This window comes from Wolffia australiana, chromosome 14 (genome assembly GCF_029677425.1).
Source record: "Wolffia australiana isolate 7733 chromosome 14, ASM2967742v1".
Classification (NCBI taxonomy): Eukaryota; Viridiplantae; Streptophyta; class Magnoliopsida; order Alismatales; family Araceae; genus Wolffia; species Wolffia australiana.
In genome coordinates, this window is record NC_135848.1 from 3,270,282 (window position 1) to 3,289,140 (window position 18,859).

An 18,859-nucleotide genomic window follows, 5' to 3' on the forward strand; every position below is an offset into this window, starting at 1 on the left:
GAGACCTCAAGTGCTTTCAAGTTCATGGATATGATATTCTGATTTCTTAGGCGCGGATGATGTATTAATGATTGCTTATTAATGTATATCAACTTGCGCCTATCATTAATTTTTTTAATGAGCTTTCCCACTTAATACAATGATATAGTTGTTATATCACCCATTATGTCTGATTGGGAGTTAGGTTGGAATCATATATTTTTTTAATAAATTCATTTATTTCCTTGCTTAACACTCACAAGATGCTTTACAATTTTAGTGATGATAACTCCATAGATATGTCCCTGTGAAAATATTAAATCAGATCAAAAGGGAGGTTATTTAATGTTTAGTGTGTTCAGATTAGTTAACCTATTACACCGGCTAATCAAATGGCATGGAAGGATTTATAATATTGTGAAATATTATGGAGTTCTGCCATAAAGATCATACAGTAGGTTTTTCCATCCATTGAATCATCGAAGTGCATATCCCATTTTGATCACCCTTAGTAGGAGCAGAGGCTTATATTGAAATGATTAATTGTTAGGGCAAACTAGTCTAAACTATTCCAGTACCACTTTCCTACCTCGTGGTAGCTTCAAGTAAGTTTTAAGCCATCAACGAGATTTAATAAATAGAGGCTTACTGAGTAAAATAATACCTTACTGAGTAAAATACCAAGAAAAATAGCACAAATGACAAACTGTTTGTTTTTTTGCTATGGAATAATCAGCAGTCCAAATTCTATGAGCATATTGAAAACAATTTATTAGTGTATTGTAAGATTATGTATTTGTCATCAAAATAACATACAATACTAATTTAATTCAGTAAGGTGGAATATCTCTTGGAAGTTTGAGGTATTTCATGAGGTCGTAAGAAAGAGAGGAGTGGGATAGAGTATAGAAATAGGAAACCTTGGAGTTTCTCAAATATATCTCCAAGTCGAGTCCAGTTCTTCAAGAGGAGTAAATAAAACAACTACCCAAATATTTTATGTTTTGCAGGCCCAGGATATTGGCTCAGTACAAAGCTATGCCATTCTTATGCAATAGGGTTGCATAATATATGTTTCTTGAGTTTTCTCATGGATATATTCTTGATTTTATTATCATAATTATATTTTAAAGTTAATATCTGTATCTTCTATTTGATACCAATTTCATCTCACTCTGAATTCGTTTGTTTGGCAAAAATTCATGGTAAAACCTAACCTTTTGTTAAGTCTTGGCCATGGAGGTTTTCTCCAGATTTCAAATTTGAAAGTCAAATTCCAAAATACAAGTCAGACCAGTCATCCCCGTGGATTGAACTGGAAGACAAAGGTCAAAAGTCCCATTATTATAAATATTTGTCCTTTTTTGGCTTTGATAATCAGTTGAAGTAGAGGTATATTCAGTTCTGAATGTACTTGAACAAAGTGAAAATCACTATTTTTTACAATTCACCATTATCCCTTTCAATGGGAACAATAATGGAAAAAATAACTCAGTTCCCACTAAATTAGAAATATGCGCATATATGCGAGTATATTGAGAAAAAATTTCAGAGTTGATTCATCTTCGTCTGTAAATGAAGTTAAAAACCAGCATGATTCATTTGGAAATCATATGTTTTTATTTTTGTTTCCATATTTTTCCAATATTTTTTACTCGACTTTGTTATTATTTAAACAAAGGATGAATGAATGAGAAAATCCATATGCTTAGCACTAAATCTCTTCAATCACATCGTGTAGTTTAAGTTAACATGAACGATGCCAACATGTTAATAATTATTTTCTCCCAAACTTCTCGCCAAATGGCTCGGTGAATTCACAAATTATTTATTTAAGTACATGTTTTTTTAGCCGACGTAACACATTCAGAGCTCTAACACCTTGAAGACGAGCAAATATATAAATTTCAGTTCTTAAATTCTAAGACTCTACGTAATCTTAATCCAGATTTCATAGATCGTTAACTCATCATAGTTCAAAGGTTTGTTCATTGGATTCTCCCCATTTCATAAATGTTTTATTGCCCATCTAAGAAGCTAACGAAATATTGAAAGTACTTCTTGATACAATCAATGCCAGCCAAGCATGATAGTATCCTAGTTTTCCATCAGATGATGAAAAATATCAGGGTTTCACCTTAAATCAACAGCAAGAATCTTCCATTTAATGAATAGTTTATTGCGTCTTTAATAATATAATGAAATGATAAAAAGAAATTATAGACGCAAAACCCAAAATTTCCATCGGAAAGGACATACTGCAAAATCTCTGGGAAGATTGAAAATGGCAGGAAGATGAACATCAACACATGATCACAAAAATATCATTTCCAGCAGACTAAGAAATCAAGAAATCGGCAAGTAATGACAAAATGATTATTTGAATACCTCCCAAGGATCAGATCAGATCAGATCAAATCAGCAGGTGTGGACTCCATTCCTACAATCCGCCGTCAAATTGTTGAAGGTTTCGACCCGGGTCTTGGCCCTGTAAAACACCTCCGTGTCCACCGCCACTCTCATATGCGCATCAAACTCCGGTTCCCGCCCGGCGAGCAGCTCTCTGGTCTGGTTATACCACTCACTCTGATTCCCCCATAAATCCTTAAAATCATCCAGCAAATGAACTTTGAAATTTGACCTCAGCTTGTCAAAGTAGTTGTAAAAGGGCTCATTAGTAGCAATATAGAGCTTCCTCCATGGCTGTAGAACCTTGTTCAGCTTCGACAACAGCTGCTCCGGCGACGTGTCCATGTCGAGGTTGGGCCAGAGTTCCTTGTTCATGGCCTTCTCCCCTCTGATGACGTGCACGGCGTCAAAGTCCCAGTCCATCTTCCCGGCGATCTCGGCGACGATGTTCATCAGCCTCTTCGACTTCCAGATCGCCTGCCACGGTCGATCCACGACGTTCGCCGCCCCCCCCTCGCAGACTCTATACCAATAATTCTCAGGCTCTTTCCCAGGGAACTGCCTCCAGATCACGGTACTCTGCTCTTTCTTCAGCTGCATTGGAGTAACTTTATAATTCCCCACCTTCTTGGCTCCAATTCTCTTTCTCCACTTCCTCCAGTCCCTCAAGAAATCGCCCTGCTCTACGATGGAGACCGATTCCTTGAGATGCTCAAAGTCAAAGTACATCCTGAAATCCCTGGTCGAGTTCTGCGAAGAATCGAGGCAGATTTCAAGATCCATGACGAAGGTTCGGTTCAAGAACTGGGCCTCCCCAAGCCCACAGAGCAAGCTCCAGAGATAGTGATTCATCCCCTTGCAGTAATCTCCTCCTCTGGAGTAATACAAGTACCTCCCCTTCTTGAATTCCGCTTCAGAATTGATGATGGGGATGGAATCATTGATCTCAGGCTTGATGATCTTCGTCTTCCTCCCGGCGACGACGGCCGATCGGTATCTCCCCGCTTGAACAACCTTCAAAGCGCAATTCTCAGCAGGGGATAGAACAAACCATCGGTAATCTTTATACCTCCGCCTTGATTTCTCCCTCCGATTGCGAAACCACCAACCCACTTCGCATCTCCCAGGCAGAGAACCTTCAACAGGGGTTTCATAAGAGATGAACACCAGAGATCTGAAATTCTTGGCGTGGTAGCGTCTGATCGCGTCCAGGGCAGCCGGGGAAGAGCAATTCAACGGCGGATCTCCGTCGGTGGCGTTGCAATCAAGGGTGGAGATTGCGTTGGAGAGGAGAGGGGGAGGAGACGAGGATTGGGATCGAGGGTCGTCTTCTCCGGTGGTGAGGACGGTGTTGTCCATGGGGAGGGTGGAGTTGGCTAGGGTTTGGGAGAAGGAACGGGAGAGGAGGGCTTTGGGGGAGTCGAACCAGGGGTCGGCGGGCTGGTACGTCACCGCGACGACGGTGAAGACGAGGACGGAGAAGGCGAAGAGAGAGAAGCAGACGTTGCCGATGATCTTCACTAGATGCTGACCTAGAGGGCTCTCCGCCATGGCAGCTCCATCCCCCGGATCCTTCATTGTGGCTTAAAATGTAGTGGTTTTTGCAGATCCGAAGGAGATTATGCGATTAGGATTGAATCGGAGAGCTGAACACTCAGATTAGATGATCGAGGATTGAGATTCTAACCGGATTTCTTGATCCTTCGTTGAGGCTAACAAATTGGGGGATTTTTTGCGGATCCGAATAAGGTACTGCAGTGTGATTGAGCTGGATAGCTGAACTCTGAGATTAGATTACCGAGAACTGAGATTCTAACCGGATATTTTGATCCTTCGTTGGAGCTAACAGATTGGGGATTTTTGCGGATGCGAACGAAACACTGCGATTAGACTGAAATGCGGAGTTGAACTCTGTGATTAGATAATCGAGAACTGAGATTCTAACCGGATTTCTTGATCCTTCGCTGGTGCAAACAAATCGGGGATTTTGGCGGATCCGGACGAAATTCTGCGAAAATAATGAATCACGGAACTGAATTTCGAGCAAGGATAATCGAGAACTGAGATTCTGACAGGATTTCTAGATTCTTCGTCGGGGCTGAAAAATTGGGGATTCTTGCAGATCTGAACAAAAATTTGCGAAAAGATTGAATCGCGGAGCTGAAATTCAAGCTTGGATAATCGAGAATAGAGATCATAACCTGATTTCTCGATCTTTGATCGTCGGCAGCGATCGTGGAGGTCTGCAAATGACTTGCAAAATGGTAGCTGGGCTGCTTCTGTCAACAGAGTGGAAGAGTTGGAGAGAGGTTTTATACTCTGTTCATGGCCCCTGTGAAGTTTTGTTTAGTACTTTTCTCGCCCAGATTTTTTATATTTAGAATCTAGCCCTTTTAAATATTTTAAATAAAAATTGATGAATGTAAATTGTCGTATACATTTGTTTATCTGTTCTTGAGTGAAATCAAGTTACAAGAGGATTAAAACAATTTAATTTAAAATTACCTAATTCAATATATATTGGGATGTGCGAACATGATAACTTATGTGGTGTTCTATGTTGCCGCGAGTTTATGAACTTTTGCTCTCATTGTATTGTTTGGTAAGTCAGGTAGGTATTTTGTGCAACTATTTTTTGTGGTTTTTTTTTGTTACAAATGAGTTATTTCAGGTGCTTATTTTTTTAATTTCATATGCGTGACTGTTGGATTGATTTATTTACAATTTATCTCTAAAATTAATTAAATTGAACTTTGACAAGTGGGAAAAGGACTTGGTAACTACTGTGCGTGATACCAAGTGGTTTAAGTATTTCGTCTGATCTATTATCATAAATAATGATTTTTGAGAAACAAAGTCACATTTAAAACTGATCGTGCCAATATTAAGATGAATTAAAAAAAGCTGATTAAAATTTAAATTCATGCTTGTAAATATTTTTTGGAGCATATATGCTGATTTCTTAGCAGAGAATCATTTTTAAATTTAAATTTAAATTAATGTTATTCGAGCCACATTAATACTATACACCAACAGTCAAATAAATAATTTCTTGAGTATCGCACAAAAAAGGAATTTAGATTTATAAAACTTTAGAAAATCTTGAGTATTGTGTAATCATATCACTCGAATGCTAAGATAAACATGTTTACTAAAAAAACACAAAATATTGTTAAGATATTTTATCTATGGATGATTCAATTGTTTTACTACTTGAATTTAATTTTCGTGCATAGACTAAAACCCCCTATAAAATAGATCATTTCTCGAAAAAACAATCCAAACAGGTCATCGCATAATTGTTTCAACATAATTTATCCCTAATGTTCAAATACATGTCACTAACTCATTGGATATTTAGAAGTAGAAGGGGCAGTAAATTATATTTCTTTGAAAAAACTTTCATGTTCAAGAAAATGATTGAAATAGGACCAATCTTTTGGGGGTAGAAAACAATCTAATGATTAATTAATGTTAAGCCATCCATGGACGTTTTAATGAGCCTAATTAGGCCCAATGGGCTGCCAAACGTTATTGGGTCGTCAGTTCGCTGTTTATATTAGGGTTTCGGCTGATATAAAATGAAAGCAGGCCTCCGCCGTTGCGAAAATCTCCGAGTGCGGGCGACTGGGGTTTGCTCGCGAATCTCCTGTTAGTTTCCTCCTCTATAATTATTTCATTATTTTCGTTTTGATTCTGCTTATTTCATCGTTGCCTGATCTTCATTCTCTATTTTTCAGCGAAAATTTTGACGTTGTTACGGTTCTCTGTTTTGATTTTCTTGTTGCTTGCGTTTTGTAGAAGGAGCTAGAAGGAAAGTTGTGGAAGATAATTTATCGCAGCCATGAGGTAAGATATGGTTGCGTGATTCTTAAATCGTCTTTTTTTTCGTTACTTCTCTGTGATTTAATCAAACTCGCTTTTTTCTATCTCTTGGATATGCCTTGTTTGGTTTTCTTTGTGTGGTTTAGTAACTTAACTTGCACTTCTTGCGATTTTAACCGGTGCGATGGCTTGAGATATTGATGGTATTATTTTAAGAAATGTTAGTTTTTTGCAATTGATGCAAGCAATAGTTTCCCAGATGTCGAGATTTCAGGAGATTGAATATCGGTTTGTTTCGGATGAGATATATTTAACATTATATATCTGCATTTCCGACTCTTTGTCGCTTATAGTCCTTTCCTTTGAAGTTTTGTACTGTTTCGGCAAGTTTAAAGGTTCTAATGTTCTTAATTTTGTCGTTGATTGTAATTTTCAGCAAGCTCCAGAGTGATGTCTTAAGGGAAGCCATTTCCCAGGTTATGACGGATTCCAAGGAGAAGAAAAGAAAGTTTACTGAGACCATCGAGTTACAGATTGGACTCAAGAATTACGATCCCCAAAAGGACAAGCGTTTCAGCGGTTCAGTGAAGCTTCCTCACATTCCCAGACCCAAGATGAAGGTTTGCATGCTTGGAGATGCTCAGCACATCGAGGAGGTAACTTGCATTCCTATTTTATTAATCAACGGCCTTCTAATTTCTTGAATTAGAAGATGAAAAACATAAGATTATGCACAGATATACGATTAATTATGTTCGTCCTACATTTTTAGGCGGATAAAATTGGCATGGAGTACATGGATGTCGAAGGGTTGAAGAAGATGAACAAGAACAAGAAGCTCGTGAAGAAGCTGGCGAAGAAATACCACGCTTTCCTCGCATCAGAGGCTATTATTAAGCAAATCCCCCGTCTTCTTGGGCCCGGTTTGAACAAGGCAGGCAAGTACCGTTTATGGATTATGCACCATTTTCACGGATGAAATACTGGAATTCCTCTCCGTTTTGAATTTAAAGCAAATATAGCAACGACCCATTACATTTTCTATACCTTGTATTACCTTTTTAAGACAATTTTTGTTGAAATGTACTTAAATATGTTTATTTGCAGGAAAATTCCCGACCCTTGTTTCCCACCAAGAGTCTCTGGAATCGAAGGTAAACGAAACCAAGGCGATGGTCAAGTTCCAGCTGAAGAAGGTGCTGTGCATGGGAGTGGCCGTGGGCAACTGCGGAATGGAGGAGAAGCAGGTCTTCCAGAACGTTCAGCTCTCCGTCAACTTCCTTGTCTCCCTTCTCAAGAAGAACTGGCAGAACGTAAGCACTCTCTCTCTCTACCTTGTATTTTCTTTATCTCTCTCTATTCTACCTTTTATTTTCTACATCTCATTTTATTCTACCTATTATTTTCTATATCTCTCTCTATTCTACCTCTTATTTTTTATATCTCTCTATTCTACCTTTTATTTTCTATATCTTTCTCTATTCTACCATTTATTTTCTACATCTCTCTCTATTCTACCTTTTATTTTCTATATCTCTCTCTCGATTCTACCTTTGGTTTCTTTATCTCTCTATTCTACCTTTTATTTTGCTATATCTCTCTCTATTCTACCTTTTGGTTTCTTTGTCTCTCTATTCTACCTTTTATTTTGCTATATCTCTCTCTATTCTACCTTTTGGTTTCTTTATCTCTATATTCTACCTTTTATTTTGCTATATCTCTCTCTATTCTACCTTTTATTATCTCTACATCACCCACTATCCCTACCTTCTATTTTCTCCATCTCCGTCTCTATCTTACCTTCCATTTTCTGCATCTATCTCTCTATCCCCCTTTAATTTCTACATTGTTCAAAAAAAAGAATCTCTACCTTTAATTTCGTCCATCTCTCTCTTTTTTTCTATATTATTTCCTCCATCTCTCTTTATCTCTCTATATCTACCTTTAATCTCTCTCTATATCTACCTCCATCCTTCAAAATGTATATTTGTTAATCCTCTCCATCTATGGTTATAACACTGTGATATTATTCTCTCGTACCCCGTCAATTTATCTTTCTCACCTCTTTTTAAATGGTAATGGCTTTCATTGGTATCTATTTATACATGAGAACCTCTAAATCTCTAGCTCTCTTATACGCCATCTATTTCACTCTCTACCCTCTTTAACTGATATTAGTTTCATTGGTCCTAAATAGCATTATTTCTCTCTTATCCCGTGTATTTCTTTCTCTGATCTCTCTGTAGATGGTTACGTTCATATAATTGGTTATGTTCTCTAGATGTCCCTCTTTCCTGTCAATTTCTTTATAGATAATTAGTATAATTGGTCATTATCCATAGTTGTGGTAATTCTAGTTCTCTCCTACCCCTTTTATTTCTATTTCTAGAATTTCAATTTAATTGGTGATAATTTAATAGGTGAGATGCTTGTACCTGAAGAGCACCATGGGAAGGCCGGTGCGCGTGTTCTAAGCTCCTGGCCAGATGCAACCCCGTTCTTGCTTGAGACCCCTCATAGTCTTTTTTTTGTTTAATCTTTGTTTTAATTTCCAAGACCCCTCAAATTTTCCTCTATCTAGTGGACATGGCAAGATATTTCCTTGGCAATGTGGATCATTTTTGAGAAATTAGCGTCCTTGCTTTACCATTTATTCACAACTAATCTCCACCATTAGCTATCTATGCTTTAATAAATCTCAAAAATATGATTGAAGGCAGTTTCCAGTTCCTTTGATCAGCCTGAAGAAAATAGTTGTGAAATAATACCATTTATTCATACTAAGAAATAATTCCACTTAAAAAAAAAAGTTTCCATAGTATATGAGTCCTCTATTCTCTACCCGCTTCATGATTAATTTTGGTGCTCTCCTTTACAATAATCTATTCCTTATTTGTGAATTCTGAAAATAATGAGAGCAATTTATAATTGCTCTGAGGAAGTTTATTAAGCGAAGTACGCAGCAGAAATTATGAAGTCGAAGCCTGGGAGATCTAAAATTGTGAAATTAGTTTCCAGCAAAGGGCCAGGAACACAAACCTTAACACGAGTGAAAGCTGAGATTGCAATTTAAATGCTGGGATTTGCGTGCTCAAGTTGCTTAGGTTTCCAGGATAGCAGGACTTGAGAGATTCCACTCTACTTGTGTGAATTTTTGGTTGCACCAGAACCCTTGTGCAAGGAGCAACCTGCTGAGTAACTAGGGAAGGACACAGTCTGACTGAAGTTCGGTCATACCGGACCGAACCGGACCGTCGTTCAGCCTTTTTAGGGTTGACCGGACGATCAGTCCCAGGTCCGGTTCGCATGTCGAACCGGACGAAGACGTCATCAACTCCCTCTCCCCCTCATTCTCGTTCTCTCTCCCTCTCTCACTCTGTTCTTCCTCTCTTACTCTCTCCCCTCTCCGTCTCTCTCTCACCCTCTATCCCACTCTCACTCTCTCCATCTCGTTCTCTCCCTCTCTCTCTCACCCTCTCTCCCTGCTCTCACTCTCCTCTCTCCTTGTTCTCTCCTCTCTCTCACCCTCTCTCCTGCTCTCACTCTCATCTCTCCCTCTCTCCCGCTCTCACTCTCCTCTCTCCCTCTCGTTCTCTCTCTCTCTCTCTCACCCTCTCCCTCTCTTCCTCCCCGGCTCCCTTCTATTGAGGAGTTTTACTCGCGATGGACTCGCCACATCAGCGAAGCAACAACCAGTAGGACTTATTATAAGATTAGACTAGTAATAACATGGCACGTACCCTATACTCGTTAAGAGATTTAGTGGTTAGGATTAAATATAAGAAAAGATAGACGTCAAGGATTCAACGTAATTATGAAAAACAGATAGACGGCTAGGATTCAACATAGATAGGAAAAACAGATAGACGGCTAGGATTCAACATACATAGGAAAAACAGATAGTCGGCTAGGATTCAACATAGATAGGAAAAACAAATAGACGGCTAGGATTCAACATAGATAGGAAAACAAATAGACGGTTATAATACAATCCGATATAGCCGTTATAACTTGTTATAACGGCTAGGATCGTTCGAACAACTCAAATTTATATATTGTTATTTTATAAGTTACTGTAAATAAGAACCAACATGTATCCTTTTCATTTGCGGAATACAACGATCTTAACAATCAACTCCTTTGTCTTCGTGTGATTCTCTTCTTCTCACCTCATCTTCTCTCTCTCTCTCTCCCTTTCTTTCTTCTTCTTGGCTAGTGAAACTCGAGCAATCACAACATCTTCCTCTCTCCCTTACTCCCTCCTCCATTCTCTCTCTCTCACGCTCTGCCTCTCTCCCATTCTCACCCTCATTCTCTCTCCCTCTCTTATTCTCTCTCTCTTACTCTCTCCCACTCTCCCTCTCAAAATCTCACCTGCTCTCTCTCTTGAACTCTCACCTGCCCTCTCCCTCTTTCTCTCTCCCTCTCTCCCTCTTGAACTCTCACCTGCTCTCTCTCCCCCCCTCTCTCTCCTCTCACCTGCTCTCTCTCTCTCAGTCCTTTTCCTTTTGCACTCTCTCCCTCTCACTTCTCCCTCTCCCTCTTTGAATCTCTCACTCTCTCTCCCTCTCTCCTCTTTCAAACTCACACTCTCTCTTAGTCTCACCCTCTCACTCACCCTATCACTCTCTCCCTCTCGTGTTCGCTCCACCTTGCACTATCTCAGGCTTACTCTGTCATTCTCCCTATCCTTTTCTCCCACTCTCTCCTTGTCTCTGTGTCACTCTCTACCTCTATCACTCTCTCATTATCTCCCTCTCTCCCCCTTTCAGTATTTCCCTTTTACTGTCTTACTCTATCCCTCTCTCCTTCTCACACTCTTTCACTCTCTAATTATAGTCCTCTCTCACTCTCTCCTCTCTCTCTCTCTCTCAATACCGAACACCACTGCACCCGTGACATTCACATGGCGTCTAGTTTGATGCGATGAGTAGACCAAGTCAACCTGATCTTGACTTTCACATTGACTAATCAATGTGAAAGTCCAGACTGAGACCGAGACCGGACCGAACTTCAGGTCTAGGTTTAGGTTTTTGGCAAAACTGGACCGTGTCCTTCCCTATGGGTAATTTCACCTGTGGCCACGGTTGCATGACTTCAATGTGTTCTATTTCCTGTCTCTGCTAGCGAAGTACACTCACCTGTTCAACCACAAAAACACTCGCAGCTGTCACGTCAAGGGAAAAATTGTCGCCACAGATTTGTACATTTGCACCGCACAACGCTCTGTGTGATGTACGTTGTCGTTTACCTGGGAGGTGTTTAATGTGCAATCCAAAATTTGAATCGGACTGCACATCGCACAGTTTATCACCAGTCTTACGAAAGGACCCACACTAATTGGATTTGCGTCTTTCAACAAAAAAAAACTGGAGTTTTGGTTTTCAAGATTGGTATCTCAGGTCTCAGAAAAGAGGAGAATCTCCACTTATTTTAATCTACCACCAACTTTTATATGCCCAATTTATAGCAATTTGATCCATGTCTTCTAGAAATATTTCACAAATCAATGAGGTGCTGCTTCCTTCCCTATCTAAAAGGGTATTTTAGGGAATCTCTGATTTCAAACTGTTCAGCCTCACTGATACTGTAATAAGTTCTTGCAATTTGATCCTCCAATAAATGAAATGCTCCTCTTTCTCTCTATCTCTAAAAGGGTATTTTAAGAATTTCTATTTTTAAAATTGTACGGCCATATTCATAATGTGATAATTTTATATGAAAAAAGTAAAAACCCCTCATCATTGTGTCGGTGGGACCCGTTTTTTCTATTATCACTCCCCTTTCAGCTTTCTTACTCCTCTTTCTATCTGTCTTTATCTCTTTTCCCTCTCATAGAAAGAGGTGTAACAATAATCGATTAGAAAGAAGAGGGTAAATATATCAAGATGTGGGTAGATAGACAGCACGACTGTGCTGGCTACTGTCATTCAGCGAAGCTCTGTTCTTTATTGCGCCGCCGTTGCCGATTCCGAGCTCAGCCCATGTTTCAAACTGGTGACTTTCGTTCTTCCCTTCTCTGTAATCTTCTTTCTTGGGTCGTCTTCCGATTTGGCGTCTTCATTTGTAGTTTCCTCAGTTTTAACGGTAATTATTAACGTTTTTGGGATCTATAGCGGTTCTCTGTTGTCTGTGTTTCTTTGGTTCTCCGCATTTTTTATATATGCTGTTGGGTTTTCCGTAGATTAATCTCCTTGGAAAACTGGTTGGATGAGTTTTGCTGTGTCCTGGAAGAATCGAATAGTCTCCAGCTTTGAGGGTTTTCTGTAGGATGTTCTTAGATTTTGAGGAAGACTAAGGATTAATCTGTTGAATCAACTTAATTGACTTTATTCGCTTATTTTGATTGTTTTAAGTGTAATGTGCCATGAGGGAGGCTCTAATAGCCAGTTTTTTACTTCCTCTATCAGTTTTAATTTTTCCTGTTTGGAAGTTATTTAATTCCTAGTGAACAATTTTTATTTTCCTTTGTTCATTTGTTCAGCTGTCGACTGGAAAATTGGGCATTGTTGAAGCAGCTTCCGGATTGAAGATGTGGCTCAAAGAAGGCGCCCCTGGGTTACTTTTATTATTTATTATCTTTGGGTTGATCGATGTCTCAGGTGATACTTAAGTCTCATCTACTTAACATCTAAATTTTAAAATATACAATTAAGCTTGGGGTTGGTTAAATCAACTAACTGAAAACTCCACCGTCCACGTCTCTCCTGCGAATCTTGTTGATGAACTCCCCTTCTTGCCAATTTTGATTCGAGATATGGAATAATTTTTATTAAATACATATCAAAATTATCAACTTCATTCTTTTTCTCAATTCATCCTCCGTTCTGAAAACACTGATGGGTTAATCAAACATCACCACTTCAAATTGGATCATAATGCAAACTCATTCCATCCTGGGGATGCTTTGATTTGTGTTTTAACCAAAATAAATAAATAAATTGTCTGTTTCCATGTCTCAGGATCTGTGGGGGTTGTTATTGACACTGACTCCCCAGGCCTGCCCTCCGCATCAGGCATCGTATCAGTTCTTCAGTCCCAGGGTATCAGCCAAGTCCGGTTACTCCGGCCCGACCATCAGCTGCTGTCTGCCCTAGCTAACACAGGAGTTGAAGTCATAATCACCATCCCAAATGATAATCTCCTGAGAATTGGCATCTCGAGGATCGAGGCAGCCACGTGGCTAACAGACAATGTTGCTGCGTTCCGGCCAGCCACTAATATCACTTACATTACCGTCGGTAGTGAAGTCTTGACGACGATCCCCAATGCTGCCCTGGTTCTGCTTCCTGCTTTCAGGTTCCTCGAGTCAGGGCTCGTTGCCGCCAACTTAAGCCGTGAAGTTAAGATCTCGACCCCTCATTCAATGGCATTAATCCCCAATTTTTTCCCTCCATCAGCTGCCACCTTCAACTCTTCCTGGGTTCCCATCATGTCGGGGCTGCTCCAGTTCTTGAAGAACACAAGCTCATCCTTCATGATAAATGCAAGCCCGTATGATGGATACGTGCGCGGGAAAGGCATCTACCCATTGGACTATGCTCTTTTTCAGCAACAGAGTAACTGGCTTGTTGACCCTAACACAGGGTTTGCATACGGAAACTTGTTCGATGCCATGGTTGATGCCTCTTATTTCGCCATGCGTGCCTTGAACTTCACTGGGATCCCAATCACAGTGACAGAGACGGGTTGGCCTTGGCTCAGCAACTCAACTGAGCCGGATGCAACGCCTGAGAATGCTTTGATGTACAACAACAACCTGATTCTCCATGTTCAGAGCGCAGCTGGTACGCCAGCCCAGAAGAACGCGTCAATCGGCGCGTACATTTACAAGCTCTTTGATGCTGATGGGTCGCAGAATCAGCAGTTTTCCGGAAGGCGCTGGGGCTTTATCTTTCCAAATGGGACAGCTGTTTACCCTCTTGACTTTGCATCAGCAGAGGCGGGGAATGCCACGTCAGCAGGGTTGACCAAGGTTTACTGTGTCGCTCGTCCTGGGGCTGATCTGCAGGCCCTGGAAGCTGGCCTGAATTGGGCTTGTGGGCATGGTTCAGCTGATTGTAACGTCATCCAGCCCGGCCAGTCTTGCTACAGCTCCGATCTAGCCATCATCGCCTCCTATGCATATAATGCTTACTTCCACAAAGCTCATGCTGTGGGTGGCACCTGCGACTTTAAAGACACTGCTATAATCACCACTGTGGATCCCTGTAAGTCAAAGTTGAGGTCAAACACAGTTCTTGTTGATGGTCAACCATGGGAAGATGTCCAGAATATCTTAGGAAGTCAGAGAAATGAAGAAAGAAACCAACTTGAATTAAATTGGATGTTATGCTTTATGATTATGTTATTGATCTCCTTGTTTTGTGACTAAGATCTAAGTATATTCTGACCGAGTGTTTTCGTGTCTAATTCTGGCAGCATTCAGGTCGTGCATATTCATGGGAACGTGAGTGTTATCTCTGCCTTAAAATATTTTATGTTTTATTTTTATTTTCCAACGTTTTTGGCATTAATCTTCCACCCTGGGATCCATTAAACTTTCTTGGTATAGGTTGGTGTCAAACACCTCCAATGGCAGCGGCAGCGGTGGCGGCGGCGGCGGCAATGGCAGTGGTAGCACATCGCCTTGGGCATCGGGGCCCGCGGGCCAGACGGGGGGAAGCTCAAAGCTTCAATTTTCCTGCGCTTGGACCTCCCTTCTAGTTTTAATGCTGGTAATTATGATTTGATGGGAAGCTGGGAAGAGGCCAATTTTGACTCAAACCCATCTCCGGCAGCTGTAAAAGGAAATAATTTGTTGTTGAAATTAAGGTTAATGAGAAGAAGGGGACTATGTTTGGGAATAATCCAGTCAAACTGTTCTTTTCCCATGCCTGTTTGTGCAGGGAAAGCAAGATATGAGATGGTGACGAGTAAACACATAAATGGAGGTGGGAAGATGGTCTATTGATCCTAATTCAAGAAACAAGGGACCAGAGGAACAAAAAACAGTGTCTGAAATAAAACAGATAAATAATAGGGATTAAAAAAGTCATTATCCACGTTGATCTAAACAAGATGAATGAAAAATAACACGTCATTCTCTTCAATGGCCTCTCTCAAGTGCCTCTGAATCACTTCTGACTGCCCTTTTGGGTCCATTCTCCATTCTTTTTGCTCTTTGTCTCTCTTCACATCATAACACTTTGTAGATCAAACTTGCCGATAAGATTTCATTGATTACTTGCACTCCCACTAAATGATAGATCTGAAAACTGTGATATATTTCTATCATTTGAGCTTCATGTTGATTTCTAGACTGCCTTGGTCTCTTCTGATGTCGCGGGAACAGTGAGTTTCAAAGTCAAGATAATTGTGACATTTTCTATTACATGCTGTTCATTCTGTATTGGTCACAAACACACATAAATCAGAGTGAAAAGTGATTCTTTAACGAGCAATTGTAGAGGGTATTTAGGGACTTGAATAAAAAAATAATAGAGAAGAAACATTTTAAATCTAGTAAGAACTTTCTCAGAATTAGAAGATAATGAATCAAGAAATATTCTCAACTGATATCCATGTGAATCAGAACTAGACGATTACAAATTCAAATGAACTAGAGTTTGAGGCCAAGAACTAGACGATAAAATAAGATGGTTGGATGAGGTTGACGATGGATTTCTAGAATTTTTGATGTCTTAGCATCTATAAATAATCGTTATTTACACTAGGTAATTACAATATAGTTCAAAGATGTTTAGTTTCTTATTAGATGTTTCAATCTTCAAATTTTAACTTACAAATTCAACTACTAAGTGAAAATGATTATATATATATATATATATATATATATATATATATATATATATATATATATTTGATATATGGAAGGATACATCAAAGGTTGGAGTCCACATATGTCATACAGGTTTAAGAAATACTTCAGCCATATCATGTGAAGATATAGAAACCTTACTTCCGGCCTTCATGAACACTTATGCTTTTAAATGAGCCACACGAGCTCATAGCCTTTCAACTAATCCTTGCAGCCACATAGGTTTGAAACACAAACATTGCAGAAATTTTCTGCTTCATCCTAGGTTCAGTTTCTAATGGAGATGTTTTATATTTATTTTCTCACTTTGACTTGATTAGAGTTCTGTTTCATTATATTTATAATTAGTAACATTTTTTTGGAGCTTTATTAAGATGCTAGAATGGACCTATCTTTCCCTGATGACTTAAATTCATCTCAGTTATTGTGGACAGTCATTTTTTGTATTACTATACCAAGAGTGAGATTTTTCCAACCAACAGAAATGATGATGCTTCTAGAAAGAAAAGCCTAAACATTTTCATTGTAATTTTACACTTTATGGGTTGGGATTTGGGTCAACTACTAGTTTATCTTCAGATACATTCTGAACAGGTCCAGGTATGCCAATGGGAAAGTGGAAAGTCAAAATCTTAATAATTGGTAAGTTGGTGATTGGGGGTAAAGAGAGGGGAAACGTGGCTACCTCAATAATGGGTGCCTTACCATTAAAAGTAATTTAATATGAGAATTCGTAGTAATTAAGAGAGAAGACAAATAGTGATGGTATGATAAATTATGTGTATAACATGGTTATCTTGCCTTTTAAACTCTTATTATTTTTTCTATTTCCTTGTCGCTTGACCTCATTTCACAATTTAATTCAGTTTTCATTGAGTTTGAGTGTGCCCCATTTTGTGTCTAGATCCTATCATCTGACGCTACTTTCAGAAGATAGACTATTTATTAACAATAAACACCTCCTGTGCATTAAGTTTACCAATTAAAATATAAATAAGATGATAAAATAAGAATAAATAATAAAAAAATTATCCAGTCATTTAAGTTCTAAAAAATGTATAAAAAATTCAAATATGTTAGCTTCATAGTTTAATATCAAGATACATTCGTTATGGATCTATGTTATATTGTAGTCAAATTGTGTCTCTTTGAGATAAAAATAATCCAAAGTTATAAAAGATGGTGAATATTTTCATAAACTAATTACACCTTTTAATGATACTACATGATAGAGTTAATTTAATCATCAATAAAACTATAATAATGTATCATATTGATATTAAGGGTAATCTTTGATTGATGATGCGTAATTTTCATAAGAATAACCCACACTCTAAACCATATTAATTGATATGATAATACATACTTTAAAATATTTATCATAGTTTGACTTGATTAATGTGTTACATTGACAGATGCCAAGCGGCTAGCTTCCATGTGATATCAACCATACCAAATATAGTGGTCATATAATCATAAGTAAGTTTCTTAATATTTAAAATTTTGAGATCCATATCATAAAAGAATAATTATATAAAAGATACACTATTTTTTGTTGTTTAATAGTCTATCCTAACTTGATTTAAAACAAATGTTTTTGAAAATTATACTCTAACTGTATTCTAAATTTCATGGGTGTACTGGTTTTCCCCTCTGACCTTTGTCCAAACTTTTCACAAAAAAATATTTTTTATGTATATTGTAATTTATCATTTATTACTAATTTTGTATATCTCAATATAATATATCTCACGTGAAATTATCCAGGTAAATGTAAAACTTATGCATTTAATCATACAACCAAACTATTATATTCAGTGCACTGCAAGAAAGGAAGAAATGAAATCGTTAGGGGGTTATATAAGAAATTTGAATCAGGGTCCATATGTAACGGTTTGGTTTTGAAATATCAGAGAGAAGGAGAAATGAACTCAGCAAACAAGATAATGAGTGAGGCGTCGTCGGTAAATGTGTCATAGTGAATAATGAATATGTATATGAAAAAGGATAGAGAAATATGAGTTCAAAAATAATAGGAAATGTGAAAAAATTTTATAGAGATAAAATAGTTCGGCACAAACATAATATGAGATGTCTGTTGTTTCAATAAAAGAGAGAAAGATATCTAGATTTGGTATCTGTTAAATTTAATCTGGTATTAGTTGTCTTATTTGAACCGACCACTTTCTATACAAATATCATCATAGAGATATTTTAGCCGTAAAATGTATCATTTATGTCGATAACATTGCCAATGGTGATGATGTGCTCCACACAAACATTTCCAAGATGATCAGTAGTAAAATCAATGAATGAACCATTAAATGACTAACCATGGTCTAGATCATACGGGACAAAATGGGGAAATGGTAGACTAATATTTGGAATTTTATCCCTAATTTGAGATCTATAAAACAATATACTCTTCATGCTTCCAAAATAAGAAAAAATAAAGAGAATCAAAATTCAAATGTAGTGATCGGTTCATTATGTCTAAGTTTATGTCTCTACCATCTAAAAATGATACAATTTTTTTTTATTTAAGCAAAAAACACGGTGCCGGGTACGGCCAACCCTGTGGTTGTGCCTGTAATCTGATCCAGCCGTGCCCTGGATGCCACCTAGGGGGATTTTGTATGTAAAGTGGAGTGTTTATCATTGTTTATAGGCGTGTAGCAAGCATAAATATCCCCGTTACACTCGTATCCCACTCGTCCACGCCAATGTGCAGGAAAGGAAAAGATACATAAATAATACCTAGCAGGAGCTCGGAGAAGTTCGCGCGTGCCAACGTCTCACCCGTCCATGCTCCCTCCGAGTGAAAGT

General features: G+C 38.5%; 3 protein-coding genes across 5 annotated transcripts; 2 read left to right on the top strand and 1 right to left on the bottom strand.

Moving 5' to 3' along the window:
* Positions 1–2,264: 2,264 nt before the first annotated feature.
* SUB1 (calcium ion binding protein) lies at positions 2,265–4,708 on the bottom strand. Of its 3 annotated transcripts, XM_078585723.1 has the most exons (4): positions 4,590–4,681; positions 4,462–4,512; positions 4,334–4,396; positions 2,265–4,230 (listed from the first exon to the last, which is right to left on the bottom strand). In XM_078585723.1, exon 4 carries the CDS (start codon positions 3,964–3,966, stop codon positions 2,398–2,400), a length of 1,569 nt encoding a protein of 522 aa, XP_078441849.1. In that variant the 5' UTR covers positions 3,967–4,230; positions 4,334–4,396; positions 4,462–4,512; positions 4,590–4,681; the 3' UTR covers positions 2,265–2,397. The 3 variants fall into 3 exon arrangements, with proteins under 3 accessions (XP_078441849.1, XP_078441848.1, XP_078441850.1); XM_078585722.1 differs by having other exon boundaries at positions 2,265–3,971; positions 4,076–4,512; positions 4,590–4,708; XM_078585724.1 differs by lacking the exon at positions 4,462–4,512 and having other exon boundaries at positions 4,590–4,653.
* Positions 4,709–5,928: 1,220 nt separating this feature from the next.
* LOC144711884 (large ribosomal subunit protein uL1) lies at positions 5,929–8,842 on the top strand. Its single transcript, XM_078586012.1, has 6 exons — positions 5,929–6,039; positions 6,190–6,237; positions 6,650–6,869; positions 6,986–7,151; positions 7,321–7,526; positions 8,634–8,842. The coding sequence occupies exons 2-6, from the start codon at positions 6,233–6,235 to the stop codon at positions 8,685–8,687; spliced, it is 651 nt and encodes a 216-aa protein (XP_078442138.1). The 5' UTR covers positions 5,929–6,039; positions 6,190–6,232; the 3' UTR covers positions 8,688–8,842.
* Positions 8,843–12,161: 3,319 nt separating this feature from the next.
* LOC144712157 (glucan endo-1,3-beta-glucosidase 4-like) lies at positions 12,162–15,062 on the top strand. Its single transcript, XM_078586350.1, has 5 exons — positions 12,162–12,300; positions 12,698–12,815; positions 13,176–14,423; positions 14,635–14,662; positions 14,768–15,062. The coding sequence occupies exons 2-5, from the start codon at positions 12,746–12,748 to the stop codon at positions 14,943–14,945; spliced, it is 1,524 nt and encodes a 507-aa protein (XP_078442476.1). The 5' UTR covers positions 12,162–12,300; positions 12,698–12,745; the 3' UTR covers positions 14,946–15,062.
* The last annotated feature ends 3,797 nt before the right edge of the window (positions 15,063–18,859 follow it).

Excerpts from the sequence above, each read along its gene's own strand:
- LOC144712157 (XM_078586350.1), top strand. The coding sequence starts at position 12,746 with ATGTGGCTCAAAGAAGGCGCCCCTGGGTTACTTTTATTATTTATTATC. Across the intron at positions 12,816-13,175 it reads TGGGTTGATCGATGTCTCAG|GATCTGTGGGGGTTGTTATT; the intron begins GTGATACTTAAG and ends TCCATGTCTCAG. Across the intron at positions 14,424-14,634 it reads AATCACCACTGTGGATCCCT|CATTCAGGTCGTGCATATTC; the intron begins GTAAGTCAAAGT and ends TAATTCTGGCAG.
- SUB1 (XM_078585722.1), bottom strand. The coding sequence starts at position 3,966 with ATGAAGGATCCGGGGGATGGAGCTGCCATGGCGGAGAGCCCTCTAGGT.
- LOC144711884 (XM_078586012.1), top strand. Across the intron at positions 7,152-7,320 it reads GCCCGGTTTGAACAAGGCAG|GAAAATTCCCGACCCTTGTT; the intron begins GCAAGTACCGTT and ends GTTTATTTGCAG. Across the intron at positions 7,527-8,633 it reads TCAAGAAGAACTGGCAGAAC|GTGAGATGCTTGTACCTGAA; the intron begins GTAAGCACTCTC and ends ATAATTTAATAG.